Genomic DNA, 24,029 nt, shown 5'->3' with positions numbered 1-24,029 from the left:
AGATCAGGGTCCAGGGGTCAGCACAGAAATAGCAGTGAAAGTTTTGGGAATTGGTGGCTTCATGGTGAAGTGTTGACCAGAAAGGGTTAAAAAATATCAACAACATCACAGGCTTTCAACTAGCTCAGCTCTCTGACTATAATGAGACAGTTTTTGAGGGTCTGCTACAAAAACTTTGATTCCCCTGTAAGAAGAGACAATGGAAGTTTTCTGGATGGTTCCAGGGCTTACTTTGGTGTTTGTGCTCTGACAGGAGATGGTGGGTCATCTCCCAATGTATTGACCCTTTTCTCTTTACTCTAAGACCCAGTCACTCTCAGGACAGACACGGAGGGCCTTGTCCATTGTGTTAAGTACTAAGATTCCTATTTGACCTTTTCAACATATGGATTAACTGTATAAGAGGCAGAAATGTGCCAAATTTAGATCAAGGTTGACTAAGAAGAAATAAAATCTCAAAAGTTTTTATTTGCAAAATGGAAAATTTTAAATAAGGTATCTTGGTTAGAAATGAAAGAATACTTTTGATGGAATAATTTCTACAACTATTATCTGTCAACATTCTCAATGAATCTAAAGTCTATAGAAAACAAAGTGGAAGTATATAAAAATGTTGTTTTAAATGCTAGAACCATATTTTCTTTGTTCAAAAAACAGTATTTTTCCCATTTTACAGTTTTTGAAATTGGAATGTATCCTATAATAAATGTCAAAAGAAACTGTCCAGTTGTGATGTAACTGTCATTGCACATATACCTGTGAACTTATATTTGCAAATGAATTATTCATTTTTTGTCTCTGCAGGTATCTGCAATAGTGGCATTAACCATGGCTGAAGGTAAGCTTACAATTGGATCTTGAATGCCTCTAAACTTACACTTTTATGCAGCATTGAAATAAAAATGTATAGTGTGTCAATTAGGACTTCTGACAGTTAAGACCATCTAGCAATTAACAGCACTAGAAAATTCTAAATCTCTCAGAATAGATTATGGCATTTTCAAAGGTAGGAAAGATCTGTGAAGCCTATTCATCATGCATCATGAAGGATTATTATTCTAGCACTACATATCCACCTGTGAAAAGTTTCTGGCTTGATTTTCAACATTAACTGCTGAATTTTTATCCATGTGCAATTCAATTTACAAAAGAAAAAGTACAAATTTAAGCAAATAGAAGTTGTAGAACAAAGCCTGGTATTTTTCACTGTGCCTTGAAATCACACTACAAATCCTCAAAGTGTTCAAAGAGGTCAAGGTCATGCGCGTAGGTTAAGAAAAGCAGAGTCACCCCAATGTTTATGTGTAACTGTTGTTGGCCGAATGTGATTCAAAATAATATGTAGACTCTAAATATAGAAAAGGCTTAGACCCCAACTTAGACTTTGATGCTGAAAATGCAAGTGGATAAATACATGGATAAGACATCATTAGTTAGAATAAAACACTTTTTGGATGTATAATTAATATGGCTTTTTCCACCTAAGAAGCAATTATTAAATCAATGGATTTAATTATTAAATCAATGGCCTTATAATGAACAGCAGTTTAGAATTGAAGATATTCAATAATTAGATACTGACTGAAACATATAAAGACAAGTACTTACGTGAATTCAAGCTGAATAGCATATTCTTTTGATATAAACGGTATTTGGTCTGGGGCTAAACGCTTTGCCAGTTGTAGAGCACTGTCCCAGTGCTGTAAATCCCTTCTCATCTATTAGGAAGAGAGAGATATTAATTTCAAATAGCAAATTATTCTGCACAGCCACCATATAGTTTTTTTTTTTTTTTTTTTTTTTTTGCGGTACGCGGGCCTCTCACTGTTGTGGCCTCTCCCGTTGCGGAGCACAGGCTCCGGACACGCAGGCTCAGCAGCCATGGCTCACAGGCCCAGCCGCTCCGCAGCATGTGGGATCTTCCCAGACCGGGGCACGAACCTGTGTCCCCTGCATCGGCAGGCGGACTCTCAACCACTGCGCCACCAGGGAAGCCCAGCCTATTTACTTTTCACAACTAGGCTTTTTGTAATGAGCTGCTCTTGTGCCCATTTTAGGGATCCAGAAACTGAGGCAAAGAGAGGCTAGTTTTGCACACAAATTCTCATTGTTAGTGTGTGGCACGGCTGGGCAGTAGGGCTTTGCTTCCAACCTCTTTACTTAGCTAACCTATCAGTCTTCAAAGTGAGGTTAAAGGAACAACGGGGTTCAATCACCTCTTTCCACTGAGAAGCCATCACCTTAAATCCTTTACAAATCCAGCAGCACACAAGTGTCCATAGTTAATGCAGAAGAGCTGGGATGACATCGTTGCCCTCACTCAGTGCAGCCATGTTCCTACTTCAGTGCTTACCAATCCAAGTTCTGTAAATTTCTCAGGGTGTCCCCAATGAGCTCAAATAATGTTGTAAAATTATCTAATTTTTTCTTAAAACAAAAGTAATTTAGTTCACTTAAAATTTAAAAATGAAAATTTGCTACAGAACAATTTGAAAAGAGAAGTTGTGAAATCAACAGCAAATATGCTTCCCCCTATGTGGTTGTAGAAATGCTGGCTGGGGTGAAATAATGTGAGTGTCAGCAGCCACCATCTCTGTCTTTACAGCCCTTCAGGCACTGTTCCAAAAGATCTAACCTCATTATTAAATCTTTACAACACCCTGTGGGCTAGATATTGTTATCCCTCCTTTAAATGGGATCTAGGGCACAGAGAGATGAAATAACTTGTCCAATGTTACACAGAGCTGGGATCTGAACCCAGCCACGTCCAACTCTAAAGTCCATGTTCTTAACCGCTACTCTACACAGCCACAGCTCCTTCCTTCCTTGCGTTGAACTAGGTCCTTCACTCCTCTCTGATCCTTCACCTGCAACACTCACCTCTGGGAAACTAGTGATGATACACAAGCCTTAACCTTCTCTTCATACAAAAGAGAATTTCACATAATAAATAAAAGACAAATGCGCCTCAATTTTCCCATTTGGAAAATAGAGGAAATAACAGTATTATCTCACAGGACTGTTGTGAAGGTTAAGTGAATTAAAATACGTCAATGCTTAAAAAAGTGTCTGGCACATGTGAGCACTCAATAAATGGTGGCTGTTCAGAGATAAACCCATGCACCTATGGTCACCTTATCTTTGATAAAGGAGGCAAGAATATACAATGGAGAAAAGACATCCTCTTCAATAAGTGGTGCTGGGAAAACTCGACAGCTACATGTAAAAGAATGAAATTAGAACACTCCCAAACGCCATACACAAAAATAAACTCAAAATAGGTTAAAGACCTAAATGTAAGGCCAGACACTATAAAACTCTTAGAGGAAAACATAGGAAGAACACTCTTTGACATAAATCATAGCAAGATCCTTTTTGACCCACCTCCTAGAGAAATGGAAATAAAAACAAAAATAAACAAATGGGGCCTAATGAAACTTAAAAGCTTTTGCACAGCAAAGGAAAACATAACAAGACCAAAAGACAACCCTCAGAATGGGAGAAAATATTTGCAAATGAAGCAACTGACAAAGGATTAATCTCCAAAATTTACAAGCAGCTCATGCAGCTCAATATCAAAAACAACCCAATCCAAAAATAGGCAGAAGACCTAAATTGACATTTTTCCAAAGAAGATATACATATTGCCAACAAACACATGAGAGGATGCTCAACATCTTTACTCATTAGAGAAATGCAAATCAAAACTACAACGAGGTATCACCTCACACCAGTCAGAATGGCCATCATCAAAAAATCTACAAACAATAAATGCTGGAGAGGGTGCGGAGAAAAGGGAACCCTCTTGCACTGTTGGTGGGAATGTAAATTGATACAGCCACTATGGAGAACAGTATGGAAGTTCCTTAAAAAACTTAAAATAGAACTACCATATGACCCAGCAGTCTCACTACTGAGCATACACCCTGAGAAAACCATAATTCAAAAAGAGTCATGCACCACAATGTTCATTGCAGCTCTATTTACAATAGCCAGGACATGGAACCAACCTAAGTGTCCATCGACAGGTGAATGGATAAAGAAGATGCAGCACATATATACAATGGAATATTACCCATCCATAAAAAGAAATGAAATTGAGCTATTTGTAATGAGGTGGATAGACCTAGAGTCTGTCATACAGAGTGAAGTAAGTCAGAAAGAGAAAGACAAATACTGTATGCTAACACATATATATGGAATTTAAGAAAAAAAAATGTCATGAAGAACATAGGGGTAAGACAGGAATAAAGACACAGACCTACTAGAGAATGGACTTGAGGATATGGGGAGGGGGAAGGGTAAGCTGTGACAAAGTGAAAGAGCGGCATGGACATATATACACTACCAAACGTGAGGTAAATAGCTAGTGGGAAGCCGCCGCATAGCACAGGGAGATCAGCTTGGTACTCTGTGACCGCCTGGAGGGGTGGGATAGGGAGGGTGGGAGGGAGACGCAAAAGGGAGGGGATATGGAAACATATGTATATGTATAACTGATTAAATTTGTTATAAAGCAAAAAAATAAAATAAAATTAAATTAAAAAAATAAAAAATAAAAAAATAAAAAAAATAAATAAAAAAAAAAAAAAAAAAAAAGAAACGAAATTGAGGGCTTCCCTGGTGGCGCAGTGGTTGAGAGTCCGCCTGCCGATACAGGGGACGCGGGTTCGTGCCCCGGTCCAGGAGGATCCCACGTGCCGCAGAGCGGCTGGGCCCGTGAGCCATGGCTGCTGAGCCTGCGCATCTGGAGCCTGTGCTCTGCAACAGGAGAGGCCACAGCAGTGAGAGGCCCGCGTACCGCAAAAAAAAAAAAAAAAAAAATGAAAAAAAAAGAAACGAAACTGAGTTATTTGTAGTGAGGTGGATGGACCTAGAGTCTGTCATACAGAGTGAAGTAAGTCAGAAAGAGAAAAATGAATACCGTATGCTAACACATATATATGGAATCTAAAAAAAAAAAAAAAGGTTCTGAAGAACCTAGGGGCAGGACAGGAATAAAGACGCAGACTAGAGAATGGACTTGAGGACACAGGGAGAGGGAAAGGTAAGCTGGCATGAAGTGAGAGAGTGGCATGGACATATATACATTACCAAATGTAAAATGTATAGCTAGTGGGAAGCAGCCGCATAGCACAGGGAGATCAGCTCCATGCTTTGTGACCACCTAGAGGGGTGGGATAGGGAGGGTGGGAGGGAGACACAAGAGGGAGGATATATGGGGATATATGTATATGTACAGCTGATTCACTTTGTTATAAAGCAGAAACTTAACACACCATTGTAAAGCAATTATACTCCAATAAAGATGTTAAAAGAAACAAAAAAAATACTCTTAAAATAAACATCTTTGTCTATAAAAAAGAAAGAAAGAAAGAAAGAAAGAAAGAAAAAGAAATGGCGGCTGTTTTTATTTGTGTGCGTTTTTGTAAGTTATGGAATCTGTCCTCTCTGGACACAGTCTGACTTTAAATTATTTGGTAATGTTACAATACCATGCCTTTTATGGCTCCACAGAATGCAGACTGAAAATATTTCTTAAGTTAATGAATACTCAGGAACTCTTAAAGCTGAAATCTGAATTCTAGGAGGCGGAAGGCATGTGGTATCTGGTGCTGAGAGATTTTAACTCTACAAAAGGTGAGAGCCTCTTTGCACGTTTTTCCCCTCATTTGCTGCCATACCTCCAGGGCAGCAATGGGACAGCTGGATGCCAGGTACAGGTCCTGAGCCAGGTTGAAATCATTAGTAAACATGGCAAGATGTCCTGCCAAAAGATTGTAGTCCTCTATTCCCTACAAATAAAAGCAGTTTTAATGAGAAGAAATACAAAGGTTTTTTATTTAAGGACTGTACTTAGGAGAAAGTGGTAGTGGTCTATCAATTAATTTGTTTATGAGTTAGGTAAGATTAACTGCAGAAATTTTAAATGTTTGACTAAACACCATTTAAATGCTAATCTGATAATTCCCCTAAGATGCTGTTTACCTTTATTTGTTCCAAGGACATCACCATGCCAACGTTTCCAATTGTCCGATAAACACGGATTGCAAACTCCACTTCCATGTGGTGTAGACAAGCTCTGGCCAACTCATTCCAGGCAGCATGATCACTCAGAATCTTGCACATTTCCCAAGCATCAGAAAACCTAGCAGTTGAATACATAAGCTTAATCAAGGAGCTCTATTTGCCCCCTATTAGGCAATTTTCAGATTGTACATAACTTAATGTTATGCCCTAGATAAATTTTGCAGAAACATTTCTTAATCTTTAATCATTTTCAAGTTATGAAAAGTTAAGAAAAGTTATAAACTTTTCTTCCAGTTTTATGCAGATTTTTTTCTTGAATTTCTTGAATTAATCTGAACCTATTCTGTATAACCACCTTCCCTCATCAACAACTGATTCTGTTTATTTATTCTTGGTTTACTTCACACACAGATGAAAATTATTTTTGTTCTCACATAAGTCTAATAAAATTAGTACTCTATTCCTATAAACTGGGAACTTTAAAACAGGGGTCAGCAAACTATGGCCCATAGCTGCCTGCTTTGGAGAATAAAGTGTGAGTGCAACACAGACACTCACCTGCCCGCTCTTTATGGACTGTCTTGGCTGCACTTGCACTGCAACAACTGACCTGAGTAGGTGTGACAGACCCTATGGCCCTTAACGCCTGAAATACTTACCATCTGGACCATAACAGAAAAAGCTTGCTGACCTCTGGTATAAAACTTAACCATAAATGCCAGTGACACTTTTTGTGGAACCCCTACATTAATGAATATGTTACGCCTCCCCCTCTATTCACTGAAGCATTTTTCTATCCAACACACATTCACTGAGCACCGTTATGTGCCAGGAACTAAGACATAAGGCTCAAATGCAGATCACTGTCCTTTAGGCAGTCATACTTGGGGAAGGTGGAAGAGCCAGGTAAGAAAACAGATGACTATGACACAGTATGACAAAGGTACTGGAGTGCCTACAATATGTGGATCTTTGTGCTAAGTGCTTTGTATAAATTCTCTCGCTGGATCACCCTAACGACCCTATCCATTATGTATTATTATTATTTCTCCTTTAGAGATGAGGAAAGTGAGGCTTAGAGGCCTTAAAAATCCAGCCCAGGTCACACAGTGGTAAGAGATAACATGTGCTAAACCACTCTGCACACCAGGTCCTGGCTCTAAGGCAACACATCGGAAAGGCCCTGACCTAGACTGCCAGTGGTCGGGGCTTCTGGGAAGGCTTCCTGGAGGAGGAGAGCACTCCACTGTATGGTGAAGAATGAGGAGTTACCGTCTACAGAGACAGGGAGGGGCAGCCCAGGATGAGAAAGCGGCTCATGCCAAGGCAAGAAATAATGAAAAATACTGAATCCAAGCAGTCAGTGCACAGAGAGGAGTAGAGGAGTGGGGACAGATGAGGAGAGCATGAAATCGTCATGAGCCTGGCATGTCATGCTGAGGTCCCCGAAAAGCAGGTGTTTCTTCCTAAAGGCTACAGGAAGTCACTGGAAGATCTTCAGCAGGGAAATGAGAGGATCAGATTCACATTTTCCAAAGTGTATAGAGAATACTTTAGATTGTCATCAGGCTACCAGCAGAGAGCAGTCAGAAAGTGGTTCCGCTATACATTACTCCACGTGAGGGCCTGAGTTAAGGTGGGGGAATAGCAGAGGACAAAAGGACCTGGGGTATGTGTGTGTGTGAGGGTGTGTGTGTGTGAAGTGTGTGTGTGCATGTGTGTGAAGGTGTGTGTGAGGGTGCGTGTGAGGGTGTGTGTGAGGGTGTGTGTGAGAGTGAGCATGTGTATGAGGGTGTGTCTCTGTGTGAGGGTGTGTGAGAGTGTGTGTGTGAGCGTGTGTTTGCGAGCGTGTGTGTTTGTGAGGGCGTGTGAGAGTGAGGGTGTGTGAGAGGATGTGTGTGTGAAGTTGTGTGTGTGAGGGTGTGTGTAGGGGTGTTCGTGTGTGTGTGTGCGTGTGTGGGTGGGTGGTAGAGCATGTGCACAATGTGTTTCGGGCAGGGGGGGAGGCTGGGGAAGATGACGAGGCAAGTTTGAAGAACTCATGGACTCCCAACTACGTATGACTGGGAGGCGGTGGTAAACAGAGGTTTAAGTCAAGGATGCACATTTTGGAGTCAGCCTCGTATAGATGGTACTGAAACCATCTTTGAGGAGATTCACTCTGGAAGAATAATTAGAGTGAGAATAGAAGAAAGGAGCTCAAGGGACCCTGAAGAAGAGCAACATTTAAGAGATGGTGAGAAGAATCAGAACCACAAAGGAATTCACAGTGGCCCTAAGAGGTGAGAGGAAAAAGCAGGAAAAGGAAATCTTAAGTAAAATCAAACTTTGTTATGATGAAATTAAGAGTGTTGAAATAATTACGTTTATTAGAATTTCGCAATAACTGTGCTATTTGGGTGATGAGAAACCTTTTTGTTCTGAAGGGCTTTTCTTGGAATAAAGCACCGATAGTATTGTACAAAAGTACTTCCCTTAGAATTTATATACATTCTCATATCCATCATCTTATCTGAGCCTCACAATAATCCTGTGAAGTAAACGAGGTAAATACTATTACCTCTAACTATTTTAATAGAAGTTGACCTTTAAAATCACAAAAGCAAATGAGAGGCCCCACGAGAAGTGTTTAAAACCATACCTCTTTAGCATTAAAGTCTGCGTCAGCATCTGCCTCAGATCATTAAGCCCCACATCTTTTAAACTGTGGAGGAAGCTGTGGGTGCTAAGGTAGATGTTGTTTATTTTTCCACTCTGTGTCTGGCAGGTCAACTCTCCATTATATAACAGCAAAGGTTTATGACAGAAGGGAACTTTGGTGCCACCAGCCAAAATGACCTTGGATCCTATATTATAAAACAGACATCTTAATGCTGAAAGCTAATACTCAGCACACACATCAGAAAGGAATGTTTTAATTTCACTGCAATGGAAATGTATTTCTCACTAAATGTACAAAAAAAAGTGATTAAGTACCTTGTATAGTGTCCTTGTGAAAGACATAAGTGTACACCTTATCATCATCGTAGGCAATAAACACACCTTTATCCATTGGCCAGTTTTCCCAAAGAACACCTTTAATGGTTGGTGAAAAATCTGGAATCTCATAGGTAGCATCATTAACCTACAAAATAAGGATTTATAGATTTGCCCCAGGTCTGTACTTAAACCATTATCATTTGCCTTGGTAGGAAGGAGCCTGTCTACAGCCTTAGCTGGCAAAGCTTACCAACCCACATTCAACTCAGCAACATCCCAAGATAAAGGAAGAAAAGTTTCTTTTCCCATTCCTAGAGGTCTGGCTTGAAAAAAAACTGTAGTTATATGGAAAATCAAGGATTTTATCTAAAATTTGGTGAATTTGCAGGAAAAACTACAAGTCTGGACACAAAACTTCAGGTTAAGAAAAAAAGTTGAAGTTGCTCAAGATGATGGAAATTTAAACTATGAACACACTTGTGCTTAGAAAATTTTCAATAGTACTGGGTACAGAAATGCTCCAACTAGAGAAGAAACAAATTAATTTGTGTATGATTTGAGATTTAAATAAATTACACTCGGTATGTTTTATTTCAAAAACTTCTCTACAGTGCAATTCCAACAAACATAAACTGTAGTTACAGTAATATAAGCTATTAAAAAAATCAGTCCACATATTCCAATTCCACATATTCCTCAGGCAGATAGGCTTATATATATCCTCAATGTGGAGCTAAGAAACACCTGCCTACTCTCTAATCTATCTTCCTCTCAAAATAAGAATGAAATATAAAATTCCTATAAATAACTAATATTATACAGCCATACAATACAGTATGGCCACTATTTAATATCCACATGTGGCTCTTAAGCACTGAAATGTGTCTAGTCCAAACTGAGATGTGGGTAAGTGTAAACTACCCACCAGATCTCAAGGAGTTAGTATGAAAAAAAGAGTGTAAAACATCTCATTAATAATTTTTTTTTTGTTGTTTGTTTGTTTGTTTTTTGCGGTACGCAGGCCTCTCACTGTTGTGGCCTCTCCCGTTGTGGAGCACAGGCTCCGGACGCGCAGGCTCAGCGGCCATGGCTCACGGGCCCAGCTGCTCCGTGGCATGTGGGATCTTCCCAGACCGGGGCACGAACCCGCGTCCCCTGCATCGGCAGGCGGACTCTCAACCACTGCGCCACCAGGGAAGCCCTCATTAATAATTTTTATGTTGATTACATACTGAAATGATAATATTGGGTTAAATTAAAAATATTATTAAAATTAATTTCACCTGTTTCTTTTTACCTTTCTAAAAAATGTGACTAGTAGAAAATTTAAAATTATATATGTAGTTCAAATTACATTTCTATTGGATAGTGTTGCTTACCAAGTAGTGTACTTATATTTAATTATACTTATTGTACTTATATGTACTTAATTTACCTTATAAATTACTTTTTGTAAATTATACTCACTGAATTTAATATATAGAATTACTTTAAGATATGAAAGTATATATATAATTTAATAGATTATAATTTAATATATTGAATTCTAATCTCTTACTCTATAAGACAGATTCTATTATGCCCATTTTGCAGATGAAGAAACTGAGGCACACAGAAATCTTCCCAAAGTCATACCGCTAATATGTTGAAGAGTCAGGATTTGAACCAGGCAGTCTGGCTCCACAGTCTATGCTTCTAGCCACTATGTCATACTGACTCTCAATTTTAAGGATGAGCACACCAGTGTTAGATGGTAGAAATGTTTTAAAGGGGGTAACCATTTGTTAAATGCTTACTATGTGGCAGATGCTATACTGAAAGGTTTATGTGCATTATCCCATTTAATTTTTATACAATCTACAAAGTAGGTACTGGAACCATTTTCATTTTATAGATGGGGAAACTGGGAATCCAATCAAAGTGAGAGCCCTGGAGGAAGCTGGCCTAGTCTCACACCACTGATACCATGTGCTGACTGTGTGACCTTGGACAAGTGACTTACCTTTTCTATGCCTTAATTTCTCCACCTGTAAAATGGTAAGATGGGAGTATTTATCTCTGGGGCTGATGTAAGGATTAAAAGAAATCCCTGATATATGTACAGCATACTCAGCATGGAAATATTAGTTGTCATTATTACTAATCTCAAATCCAGGTTTGTCTGTCTGCCCATGCACTAAACTACTATACTCTACTGCCTCTGTTTATGAACTTCCTACAGTATATCACAAGTCATCCTTTATGGGTATATAGGGAGTGATGGGGTGCAAGGTTTTCATTAGGGCACATGTAAGAAAAAAGCCATCTCTCCCAATTCTAATGTATGACAGGAGTCACTTCCTTGCCATCCACACAGTGAGGGAAAAGAGGTTGAATAAATGTACATATGAAGAGAAATTGCGAGTATATATGGGAATTTTAAAGAGGAATAGTTGTGGTTTGAATTATTATATACTTTCATATATGTCCATCACAGAAGCAATGTTTTTCTCACTTTGAAGTTGGATGAAAAAGTAAGCTGCAATAGTAGCAAACTATGACAGGGTGAGTGTTAAAAAAAAAAGCACAGCACTCTGGTCAAGAGTCCAAGGGCCTTAGCATAGCTTCCTCTTGTGTCTGAGGTGTGGGGAGGCTCTGCACCACAAGCTCTCCTTTCCCTTCCCTGCCAGGCTGGCCTCACTCCTAGGCAAGACTGGGTATTATTTAAAAGAGGGACCGCTCCTGTGGGTACCACACGCCCCTTGGATATCTTGTCCAACAACCTAAAACTTTAACCTACCAATGAGCCCTAACTTGGAAAGAAGTTCACACCCAACCCCATGTTGGGTTAGGGAGGGGCTATGCCCTCGTGGAGTCATTCTTTTGTGCAGATTTGTTTCCCCAGGGTTTTTCTTTTTAACTTAACTGAGTTGCAGGTTAGACTTGGAAAAGGGATTGGGGATGAGCAGCAAGAGGTGACAAAATTCTGGAACGTGAGGGTTTTAAGTTGTGATAAAGAGGTAAAGAGGGCAGAGTTTTAACTAACCCCTGCTAAATAGCTACCCTATGCCTGATAATATGTTTGGAAAAATCAGCTCACTGAAACCTCATCCCAACCCCAGGAAGGAGGTCACACTAGCCTCTTTGACAGAAATTATCAAGGAAAGGAGAACTGTAAAAGGAGAAAGAAAAAAGCATCAACTTGTTCGGGACAGGTCTTACCCCGGCCCTTCTCCAAGCCGTCAGACCCCACTTCTCACTCTCAGTCCTGTCAGATGCCCGCTGCACCCTGCTACCCTCTTGTGCACCCTGTCTAAACAGCAGACTCCACCTGGGGTGAACCCCCATAGGAAGCAAGGCAGCTTAACTTCCTTATATCCTGTTCCAGAAAGGAAATCTCTACAGATTGAATTTCCTTATTAAGTAGAGGGAACGCAAGGTCATCTTTTTATTTAGGTCATTTTTCCTCATTTGTTTTGTGATTGAGAAATGGGTTGAATAAGAAGTAGAATATTAGGAATTTGGCATAAATAATTCAGACACCCATGGAAACCTGTTACATTTGTCAAAGAAAGAAAAGAAAAAGAAAAAAAATGAAGGGAAGATAAAGAAAGGAAGGGAGGAGAGGAAGAGAAAGAGAGAGACAGAAATGGAAGGAAGAAAGTCTTTATATCTAGGAGAGTGTATTGTGAGGGGAGAGCTGTCTTCATTGAATCATGTCTTCACTGTGGTGAAGCACAGATGCTTAGGGAACAGTTATTAAGGGTGGGTCCAAGAGCAGCTGTAGGCTGTGTGAACTGTGACCAACAACATACAAATCATTAACTGGATATCAAAAATAAATGAAAAATTCAAGTATAGTAGATGATGTAAAAACACAACATTTCCTTTATCTAAATCTATTCTCAAAAAAGTTAAGGATGTTTAAAAATAAGAGTAACTAAGTCTAAAAATGGGTTCATCTGTTTTCAATCACCTAATACAAAAATACCTTTCCTTTATGTTCAGGATCTTTAAGGGAAGAGGGAAATCAACTGAGGTGGGCAGAAAGGACAGAGAACAGTCCCTGTCCTCTGAAGCTATTGCATTTCTAGAGAGAAAACTCATGTACCTGAAGATACACTGTAATACTGTGCAGTAAATAAGGTTAAAAATGGTGCAGAATATAACAACTATTCTTTCCACTAAAAAGTCTCTCTGAAGATTTTTAACACCAAAAAAATGGCAAAATAATGGAAAAACTTTTCTTGATGTAAATAGTCATGAAAACGGATCACAAACGTGATATCACAAACATGATAACAAAGTACTACAATCCTTGGCAAGGTTTAAGAGAAAATGATCTTATATATGGAATATATTTTAAAAACACTTTTTTCTTCATATGTCGCATTTTTTAAAAACAAGCATTTGAAAAATTTTCTTGACTTACTGGACAGTAGACATATCCATCACTTTTTTCATCAATGAAAACTAATCTGGTCCCATTTGGGTCAGGAAAAATCTTTTTCACACTGACAGGATGTCGATAATCATTAACAAATTGCCAATCTTCAATGTAGAAATACTGAATGACACCAGTCTAAAAAAAATACAGTCATAGAAAAAAAAAATGTTGTTAAGAAAATACAGACTTTCAGCATTTATGTTAAACATATTTCCTAACTTAAAGGAAAAAATGTCATATTTTTGATAAAGGAAGAATCTAAGAATAATATTTACTATATGAGCAAAGTACAGACCCAAGAAAATAAGTAAAATGAAAATGCACATGTGATTCAACAGTCTATTAATTCTAACATTCTTAGTGATATTAAAGCTTAATTGATTTTTCAGATTTTCCACTTGCAAGAAATACCCATATTAAGAGTGACTTTCAAGTCATGTTACTTTAAATACTTTTGCTGTTAATAGATAAATTAGAAAATTAAGTTTAAAATAAAAAATAAACAAAAACCCGCCAGATACAATCAATTGTAGTTCTATATGTTAGCAAAGAACATGTAGATATCAAAATTTAAAAATATATCATTTACAATCACTCAAAAAATCACTTAGGTGTAAATTCAACAAAGCATGCATAGGATTTGTGCGCTGAAAACTAAAAAACACTAATGAAAGAATTAAAGAACATCTGAATAAATGGAGAGGTGTACTGTATTCGTGGATTGGTGTCACAGTAAACATGTTACTTCTCCTGAACTTATATACAGGTTTAATATAATTCCAACAAAAATCTCAAGATTTTTTTTGTAGACACAGACGAGATTATTCTAAAATTTATATGGACCGGCAACGGAACTACAATAGCTAAAACAGTTTTGAAAAAATATAGTGGGAAAATTAGTCTATTAAATGTCAAGACTTTTTTTTTATAGCTACAGCCATCAAGATTCTGTAGTATTGGTGGAGGGAAGACACATAGATCATTGGAATACACCAGAAAAGCCAGATTATTTGTTACCAGGGATTAAGGATGAGGTGGGGGCAGGAAGAAAGTGGATGTGGAGATAAAACAGCAACATGAAGGATCCTTGTAGTGACAGAATTGTTCTGTATCTTGACTATTAATGTCAATACCCTGGTTGTGATATGCAGTGTAATATTACCATTGGGGGAAACTAGGAAAAGGGTTTATTAGGATCTCTCTGTATTGCTTCTTACAACTTCATGTGAATCTATGATGATCTCAAAATAAAAAGTTTAATTGAAATAAAAACACATGATAATATCTTAGATTTCTATTCAGGCCAAGATGGAATAACAGACATGATTTAACTTTCCCACCCAAAATGACCAAAATAACAGACAAAATACATGAAAAAACAGTTTTTAAGATATTGGAATAAGGCAACAAAGGACAAAGATCTCTGAGAGATGGGAAACAAACAAGGTAAGTCCTGTGAATGCTCCAGCTTTCGCCTTGAGAGAGTTTTCAAGCCATGGCAAAGGGAGAGAAAATGCAGGTGGAGCATGATTCCCTGAGGTGAGGAGACAGAGCTAAGAATTCAGTGGGGGCAGGGAAGGAGACAGTTAGACTTTGTAGGGTATAGTACCAGAGAGGAGAAAGCTGCACTGAGAGAGAACCTTGGAGATCTTCAGAGGGTCTACCTTGAATCTTCGGCAGAGAACTAATCACTGCATAAATATGAGAAAACTGCTGAAGCCAGGAAAAAGAACCATCCAAAAGGATGAGAGCGAACAGTGACTGGCACTCACACAGGACTGGGAAGAGTGACTGTTCCCAATAGCCAGATTGGAAAACATAATTCATGGGATATTGGGTAGAGTATTCAGGAAGATCTTGCCTCAAAAGTGGGAAGTAATCAGCTGTAGACTAAGCAGTGTTTCACATCTACCTAACAAATCACAAAAGCAGACTCAAAAGGGTCAAACTGTTTCCAAGCAAATTAACTGTATCCCAGAACAAAGCTGGAGAGTATTTTTAGGAATACAAAAACATCCAGCACCCCAAAAGGTAAAAGTACCATGAGTGCAAAGAAGTAGGAAAACATAACCCATATTAAGGAGAATAACTGATCAATAAAACTGACCCGGATATTAGAATTAGCAGACAATGTAACTAAAACAGTTAATATCACTGCATGGCATATATTTAAAAGGTAATTGGAAACATGGAAGATACAAAAACAGACTCTAATATATCTTCTGCAGGTGAGCTACCATGTCTGAAATGAAAAATACGATGGATGAAACTACTGGCAGATTAAACATGACAGAAGAGAAGGCTAGTGACCTTGAAATACAGCAGTAAAAATTATCCAAAATGAAATTGAGAAAAAAATAAAAAAATTTAAAGAGCGTCAACTGTGGGATAATTTAAAGTGGTTTAATATATGTATAATTGGAGTTTCTGAAATTGGAATGCAAACAGAGGGAGAAAAAAATATTTGAAGAAATAATGGCTGAAAATGTTCCAAATTTTATTAAAACTATAAACCCTTGGATTCAACAACCTCAAGCAAAATAAATATGAAGAAACTTACATCAAGACAGATCACAATCAAATTGCTCAAAACCAGTGATAAAGTATTAAAAGAAGCCAGAGGAAAAAGACAGCTTACACACAGAGGAACAAAGATAAAGACGACCGACTTCTCATTAGAAATAATGCAGGCAAGAAGACAGAGGAGCAACATCTTTAAAGTACTGAAAGAAAAAACTGTCAACCTACAATTCTATATCTAGCAAAAATATTTTTCAAAAATGCAGGAGAAATAAAGATGTTTTCAGACACAAAAGCAAAAGAATTCATCACCAGCAGACCAGCACTACAAACAGTGATAAAGAAAGTCCTTTAGTGGAAGGAAAATGATACCAGCTGGAACTATGGATCCACATAATAGAATGAAGGGCACCAAAAGTGGTAACTATATGGAGAAATATATAAGATATTTTTTATTATGTAAATCTCTTAATTGATTGTTTAAACAAAACTAATATCAGTGTATTATGGGGTTTATAACACCTGTAAAAATAAAATGTATGACAGCAACAGCAGAGGTAGGAGGGGACACATACTATTCTAATAAATGAACTTAAACTATTCTCTATACCTTACAAGGTATAATGTCACTTGAAGGTAGCCTGTGATAAATTAAGGATGTATACTACAACATCTAAAACAACCACTAAAATAAGAGTTGTAGCTAATAAGGTCAATGAATGAGATAAAGTTGAATAATAAAAAATACACAATCCAAAAGAAGGCAAAAGAAGAGGAAAAAGGCAACAAAGAAGAGATGGGACAAATAGAAAACAAATAGCAAGATGGTAGATTGAACCTAAACACAGAGATAATCTCATTAAATTCAAAAGTCTAAACAACATAATTGGACTTCCCCAGTGGCGCAGTGGTTAAGGATCCACCTGCCAACGCAGGGGACATGGGTTCAAGCCCTGGTCCAGGAAGATCCCACATGCCGTGGCGCAACTAAGCCCATGTGCCACAACTACTGAGCCTGAGTTCTAGAGCCCGCAAGCCACAACTACTGAGCCCATGTGCAACAACTACTGAAGCCTGCATGCCTAGAGCCTGTGCTCTGCAACAAGAGAAGCCACCGCAATGAGAAGCCCACGCACTGCAACAAAGAGTAGCCCCCACTCGCCGCAGCTAGAGAAAGCCCGCGTGCAGCAACAAAGACCCAACACAACCAAAAATAAATAAATTTATAAAAAAATAAAATAAATAAACACTGTAATTAAAAGGCAGAGTTTGTCAAATTGTGAGAATTAGTATGGTGCCTACAAGAAAAATATTTTACATATAAAGACACAAATGGTTAAAAATAAAAGAATGGAAAAATATATACCAGGGTAACATTCTAAAAAACTAGAATGGCTATATTAATATCAGGCAAAATCAACTGCATTTCAAAATGATAAAGGGGCTAATTTATGAAGAGAACATAACCATCCTAAATGGTTATGTACCTAATAACAGAGCTTCAATACACATAAATCAAAAAAAATGACAGAACTGCAAAGAGAAATAGACAAATCCACAATTGTAATCTGAGTTTTCAATACCATTTTCTCAATAATTGACAGAACAAGTATATATAAAGTTGCAGAAGTCTTGAACATTATCAACCACCTTGATCTGACATTCTAGAACGGCATATTCTTTCCAAATACACAAGAACATTTACCAAGACAGATCACATTCTGTACCATAAAGTAAGTCTCACAAATTTAAAAGGATTCAAGTCATACAAAGTATGTTCACTGACCATAACAGAACTAAATCAGAAATCAATAAGAGAAAGATCTCTGTAAAATCTCGATTGTTAGAAAACTAAACACCGGACTTCTAAATAACCCATGAATCAGAGAAGAAGTTAAAAGAGAAATTGTAAAACATTTTGAACTGAATAAAAATAAAACACAACATATCAGAATTTGTGGGATGTTGCTAAGATAGTACTTAGGGGAAAATTTCTAGCACTAAGGGAGTGTATTAGAAAAGAATTGTCTCAACTCAATGAACTCAGCTTCCATCTTAAGAAACTAGAAAAAGAACAAATTAAAGCCAAAATAAGCAGGAGAAAGGAAATAAAGATCAGAGAAGAAATCAATGAAACAGAAAACAGAAAACAACAGAGAAAAATCAATGAAACAAAAAAGTTGTATTCTTCTAAAAGACTGATAAAACAAAACTGATAAACCTCCAGGCAGACCAATCAGGAAAAATGACACAAATTACCCAAATCAGGAAAGAAACAGGTGATATTACTATAGATTCTACAAATATTTAAAAGGATAATAAGGAATATTATGAATAATTTTATGCCTATACATTTTATAATTTAGATAAACGGACAAATTCCTTGAAAAACAGAAACTACCAAAGCTCACTTGTGGAAAAAACAGATAACCCAAATATTTTGATATTGATTATAGGAATTAAATTTATAGTTTAAAACCGTCCCATAAAAAACTCCAGGCCCAGAAGGCTTCGTAGGAAAACAGCTCCACCATGGCACCTGGCTACTTTGCAATGCCACAGAGTCAAGGCTCAACTGTAGTCTGACCCATGTCTTGGCAGAATCCTCTGTTATCTTACAAGGAACATGGTGAGATGGGCACTCTTGTGAAAACCTGTCACCGAGTCATTTCTCATCCACTTCTCTGTCTTGTGGAAGACTTGACTTCCATGAGGAATTTCTCAGCTGCTTCCCTGGTTCCAATGATGTCCAATTCATCTTGAATTGTCCAATTCATCTTCCTTAGTGTATAGCTGCAGAGTATAAACTGCTTAATTGTAGCAGAGTTGAGTCCTCCACCACAGAGTACACAGAAGAGCATCTGACCCCTTCGGTTTGGTATTATCCTGTGGCACTAAGGATGTGGGGAGCTCTAATGACATGATCTTGCCTTTGCTGTATACATCTATTTGGGACTGCTTCCTCCTTACCAGCTGAATCTATGGAAGTGCAGCAAGCCAACCTAGCAGGTACTACTCAACTGCTGCTAGGAATTGCTTGATCACCCAACAGGCTTCACTGGCACATTCTTTCAAACATTTAGGCAAAAAACAAAACAAAACACTAATTCTAATCAACTGTTCCAGAAAATTGAAGATGACTAACTCATTCTATGATCATTACCCTGATACTAAAATCAGAGAAAGGCATCATAGGAAAAGAAAACAGCAGACGAATATCCCTCATGTACATAGATATAAAGATTTGAAATAAACTTTAGCAAGTGAATTCAACAATGTATAAAAAGAAGAATACATCATGATCAAGCGGGGGTTATCCCAGGAATGCTGGGTTGGCTTAACACTACAAAATTAATTAATATAATCCACAAATTATAAAAAACTAAGAAAGAAAACCCATGTGATCATTTCAATAGATGGAGAAAAAGCATTTGATAAAATCCAACATCCATAGAAATTCTTAGTAAACTAGGAATAGAAGAAAACTTCTTCAACCTGATAACAGGAATCTGTAAAAGATCTACAGCTAACATCATCTTAATGGTCAAGAACAAGACGAAGACATCTACTCTCATTTCTTCTATCCAACAATGTATTGGAATAGAAGGCAGACTGAAAAGGAAGAAGTAAAACTATCTTTATTAGCAGATGACATGATCATCTATATAGAAAATCCAATGGAATTTACCAAAAAAAAAAAAAAAACGGTATTAGAACTAGTGAGTTTAGCTAGGTTTCAGGATACAAGACGAATATACAAAAGTCAGTTGCATGTCTATATGCTAGACATGAATAATCAGAAATCAAAATAAAAAAGCAATACCATGTATAGGAGTACCCAAAATACGAAACACTTAGGTATAAATCTGAAACAAGATGTGAAAGACCTGCACACAGAAAACTCCAAAACATTGCTAAGAGAAATTAAAGAAAATCTAAATAAATGAAGATATATATCTTGTTCCTCGGTGGGAAGACTCAATATTGTTAAGATGGCAGTTGATCTGTAAGTTCAACAATGATCCCAATAAAAATCCCAGCAGGCTTTTTGTAAAACTGGACAAGCTTATTGTAAAACTTAACTGGGAATACAAAAAACTGAGGATAGTCAAAACAACTTTGAAAAGGAAACACAAAAGTTAGAGGGCTAACACTACCTGATTTCAAGACTTATTATAAAGCTACAGTAATCAAAACAGTGTGATACTGATGTAAAGACAGATAAACAGATCAAGAGAATGAATAGAGAGTCCAGAAAAAGATCTGTGCATTTATGGACAATTGATTTTTGACAAAAGTACAAAATCGACTCAACAGAATAATAGTGTTTTCAACAAATGTTGCTGGAACAACTGAATAGCTATATGCAGGGAAAAAACCCACAATACTTTGATCCATATCTCACGGCATAAACAAAAATTAACTCAAAATGGATCACAGACCTCCATGTAAAACATAAAAGTTGAAAGCTTCTAGAAGAAAACATAAGAGAAAAACTTTGTGACCTTGGGTTAGGCAAAAATTTCTTCGATATGACACCCAAAGCACCACCTATAAAAAAATTAATTGATAGGGCTTCCCTGGTGGCGCAGTGGTTGAGAGTCTGCCTGCCAATGCAGGGGACGCGGGTTCGTGCCCCGGTCCGGGAAGATCCCACATGCTGCGGAGTGGCTGGGCCCGTGAGCCACGGCCGCTGAGCCTGCGCGTCCGGAGCCTGTGCTCCGCAACGGGAGAGGCCACAACAGTGAGGCCCGCGTACTGAAAAAAAAAAAATTGATAAACTGGACCTGGTCAAAAATTTTTAAATTCTCCTATTTGAAAGACACTGTTAAGAGACTGAAAAGACAACTCACGCACTGGGTGGAAAATACTTGCGAAGCATATATCCGATAAAGGACTTGAATCCAAAATGTGTGAAGAACCGTCAAAACTCAATAAGAAAACAAACAATCCAATTAAGAAATGGTCAAGGGCTTCCCTGGTGGCGCAGTGGTTAAGAATTCGCCTGCCAATGCAGGGGACACGGGTTCGTGCCCTGGTCTGAGAAGATTCCACATGCCACGGAGCAACTAAGCCTGTTCACCACAACTACTGAGCCTGCGCTCTAGAGCCTGCAAACCACAACTACTGAGCCCATGTGCAACAACTACTGAAGCCTGCATGCCTAGAGCCTGTGCTCTGCAACGAGAAGCCTGTGCACCACAATGAAGAGTAGCCCCTGCTCGCTGCAACTAGAGAAAGCCCACGCGCAGCAACGAAGACCCAATGCAGCCAAAAATAAATAAATAAATGAATAAGTAAATTTTAAAAAAAAAGAAATGGTCAAAAAACTTGGACACTTCACCAAAGATATACAGCTAGCAAATAAGCATATGAAAAGATGTTGTACATCATTAGTCCATTAGTGAAATGCAAATTAAAATCACAATGAGGTATCACTACACACTTATTAGAGTGGCTAAAATGTAAAAGACCAATCATATCAAGTGTTAGTGAGGATGTAGAGGAATTGGAGCACTCATACACTGTTGATGGGAATGTAAAATGGTACAACCAATTAATTTAGAAGAGTCTGTCAGTTTCTTAAAAGGTTGAACATACACTTGTTATATGACATATCATTCTACTTCTAGGCATTTATCCAAGAGAAAAGAAAGCATATGTCTATACAAAGACTTGAACACAAATTTGTTTATAGCAGCTTTATTTGTAAATATTCCAAACTGGAAGTAACACCAACGTCCATCCATAGGTTCATGGATAAGCAAATTATGATATATGCATACTGTGGAATACTACCCAGCAAGAAAAAGGAATGAACTATTGACACACACACCAACATGGATGAATCTCAAAATAACTATACTGAGCCAGACAAAAGGAGCGCCTACTATATGATTCCATTTATATACAACTCTAGAAAAGACAAACTCATTTATAGTGACTGAAAGCACTGAGTGGGGAGGGACGGGAAGAAGGAATCATAAAGGGTCATGAGAAAACTTTTGGGGGTGATGAATATGTTCACTATTTTGATTAAGTTGATGGTGCTTTCACAGGATATACATATGTCAAAACTTATCAAATTATAGACTTTCAATAGTGTGGTTTATTGTATAACAATTATACTTCAATAAAGCTGTTAAAAAAACCCCGATATTTTCCGAATCACTCAAGAATGAGATATTTTATAAGAAAAAAAGATTTTGTAACTCTGTGTGGTGATGGATGTTAACTAGAGGGTTACCATTTTGCAATATGTACAAATACTGAATCATTATGCTGCACACCTGAAACTAATATAACGTTATATGTCAATTATACCTCAATAAAAAAAAGAAACTGAGATAGAGATAAATGCTACGTTATTGGCAGATTACTACACTTTGAGTTCTTACTTCACAATGCTGTGTGGCACAGTGGGAAGAGTACATTTTCCATCAGAAAATCTTGCTTGTTAAGTCCACCTCTACTACTAACTTACTAACTTAATCTTCAGTATCCTTATCTCTAAAACTTTTCTGCTTATATATTTATGACTATATTTACTACTTATTTACCGTATCATTTACCACTTTACCTGATACATGAAACCCACCCTACTTGTGTATACAGCTCAAAGACTCATTATTTGTGGTCAAACTTAAATTTAAAAAGTCTCTCTTCTGGCAATAAGCATGTTTTAAAATATGCTCGGTTCAGAAAACAGTATGAGAAAATGGAACCTTTGAAACAGTGAATAATTGTTTTCTAACGTGGAAAACAATGCTTTTTTTTTTTTTAAACCAACTTTACTGAATTCTTCTAGAGGCTAAGCAAGGTAAGAGGTATGATATGCTTTGAAAAACTCTGAAAACTTTTTTACAAATATAAGATGCTATTACTGAACTACGTTTTATGTATATGTGGCTAATGTAATATTTAGGAGTACAGGGTATTGGTGGTTCAAAAGAGAAAACATTGAAGTGGGATTCTCAATATTCAATTAATTTTAATTAAATGCCCACTAAATGGCATTTAGCAGGCACATCTCCAGTAGGCACTGGAGAGCTAAAGTTGAATGACGTGTCTTACATTTGTCATCAAATTAAATCCTTAAAGCGTCTAGATAAGGAAAATGAGGCTGGGAGGTGTCAAGCAGGAAGTAGCAAGTAAGACAGCTAGTATCTGAGCCCAGATTGTCCAGACTCCAAAGCCGTTGTGCCATCAAAATTGCTTATAGTTACAAAAGCACTTGACACTGGCAAATCACGCCACCTATGTGCTCTACATAAGTATATAATGTTTGTAGTTGCACATATGATATCTATATAATAGATGTATATAAACACATATATAATAAACAAATTACAAAGTAAAAATGAGAAATTCCCCCATGTCCTATATTAAGGAAGACAATACGTACATCTGTGCCATAGATGAGGAAATCACCAGTTAAGGCATGACATAAAATACGGCACTTATCATCCACTGCTGGGAAAAGTCGAGTCTCACGTTCTTCTTGAGCATCCAACACTTCACTTTCTATCTAAAACATAAAGAATAATAGTGGGTCATAGATTTATCTGAATAAACCTGGTTTGCAACATTTAAGGGGTAGGGGAGAGTCTTTTTCTTAAGTTCAGCTAAACATTCAGACTCACCAAACTATCACAGACCAGTTTACTCAGAAAGATATCAGGAAGGAACCCAGCATGCCAGCAGGGCACATTAAACCTCCCTTTTAATGGGAATAGTCTCCGCAGCAGGCTCTGCAGTTGTCTAGTAGCTAGTCTCTTTGGCTTCCCAGAAGCAAAGAGCCAAGAAACAGATGTGGGAGATGCCCTGGTTGAGAAGCCCCATATTTCAGGGGCCAATATCTTTTGAGCAACTCAACAGACATAGTTTCAAGATCCCCACAAGTGACATGCCCAAATACATGGGTCAGTGCATTCCAGGAAGCCAGACGTATGGCATTCCCATCAGTTTTTACAATTTACTTATAGTTCCTCCTAGATGCAGTCTACACAGTCATTTTTACCATAAGCAATGTTGTGAGTAGCACAGCTGAAACTCGTCAGGTTTCATGGGAACA

The 24,029-nt window shown here is 37.7% G+C and overlaps 1 protein-coding gene across 1 annotated transcript in view; it reads right to left on the bottom strand.

The window, feature by feature from the left end:
* The window catches only part of WDR19 (WD repeat domain 19), an 88,483-nt gene that overhangs the window by 33,374 nt on the left and 31,080 nt on the right, over positions 1-24,029 (bottom strand). Inside the window, exons 14-20 of the mRNA XM_082632967.1 lie at positions 23,361-23,483; positions 13,421-13,570; positions 9,007-9,154; positions 8,672-8,876; positions 5,989-6,148; positions 5,685-5,795; positions 1,609-1,718 (exon numbers count right to left, since the gene is read on the bottom strand). Of these exons, the coding sequence (XP_082489093.1) occupies positions 1,609-1,718; positions 5,685-5,795; positions 5,989-6,148; positions 8,672-8,876; positions 9,007-9,154; positions 13,421-13,570; positions 23,361-23,483 (1,007 nt within the window). The remainder of the gene's footprint in view (positions 1-1,608; positions 1,719-5,684; positions 5,796-5,988; positions 6,149-8,671; positions 8,877-9,006; positions 9,155-13,420; positions 13,571-23,360; positions 23,484-24,029) is intronic.

Source organism: Mesoplodon mirus (genome assembly GCF_964341445.2).
Source record: "Mesoplodon mirus genome assembly, chromosome: 2".
NCBI lineage: Eukaryota > Metazoa > Chordata > Mammalia > Artiodactyla > Ziphiidae > Mesoplodon > Mesoplodon mirus.
Note: the sequence above shows the minus strand (reverse complement) of the source record. Positions and strands in the feature narration are given on the sequence as shown.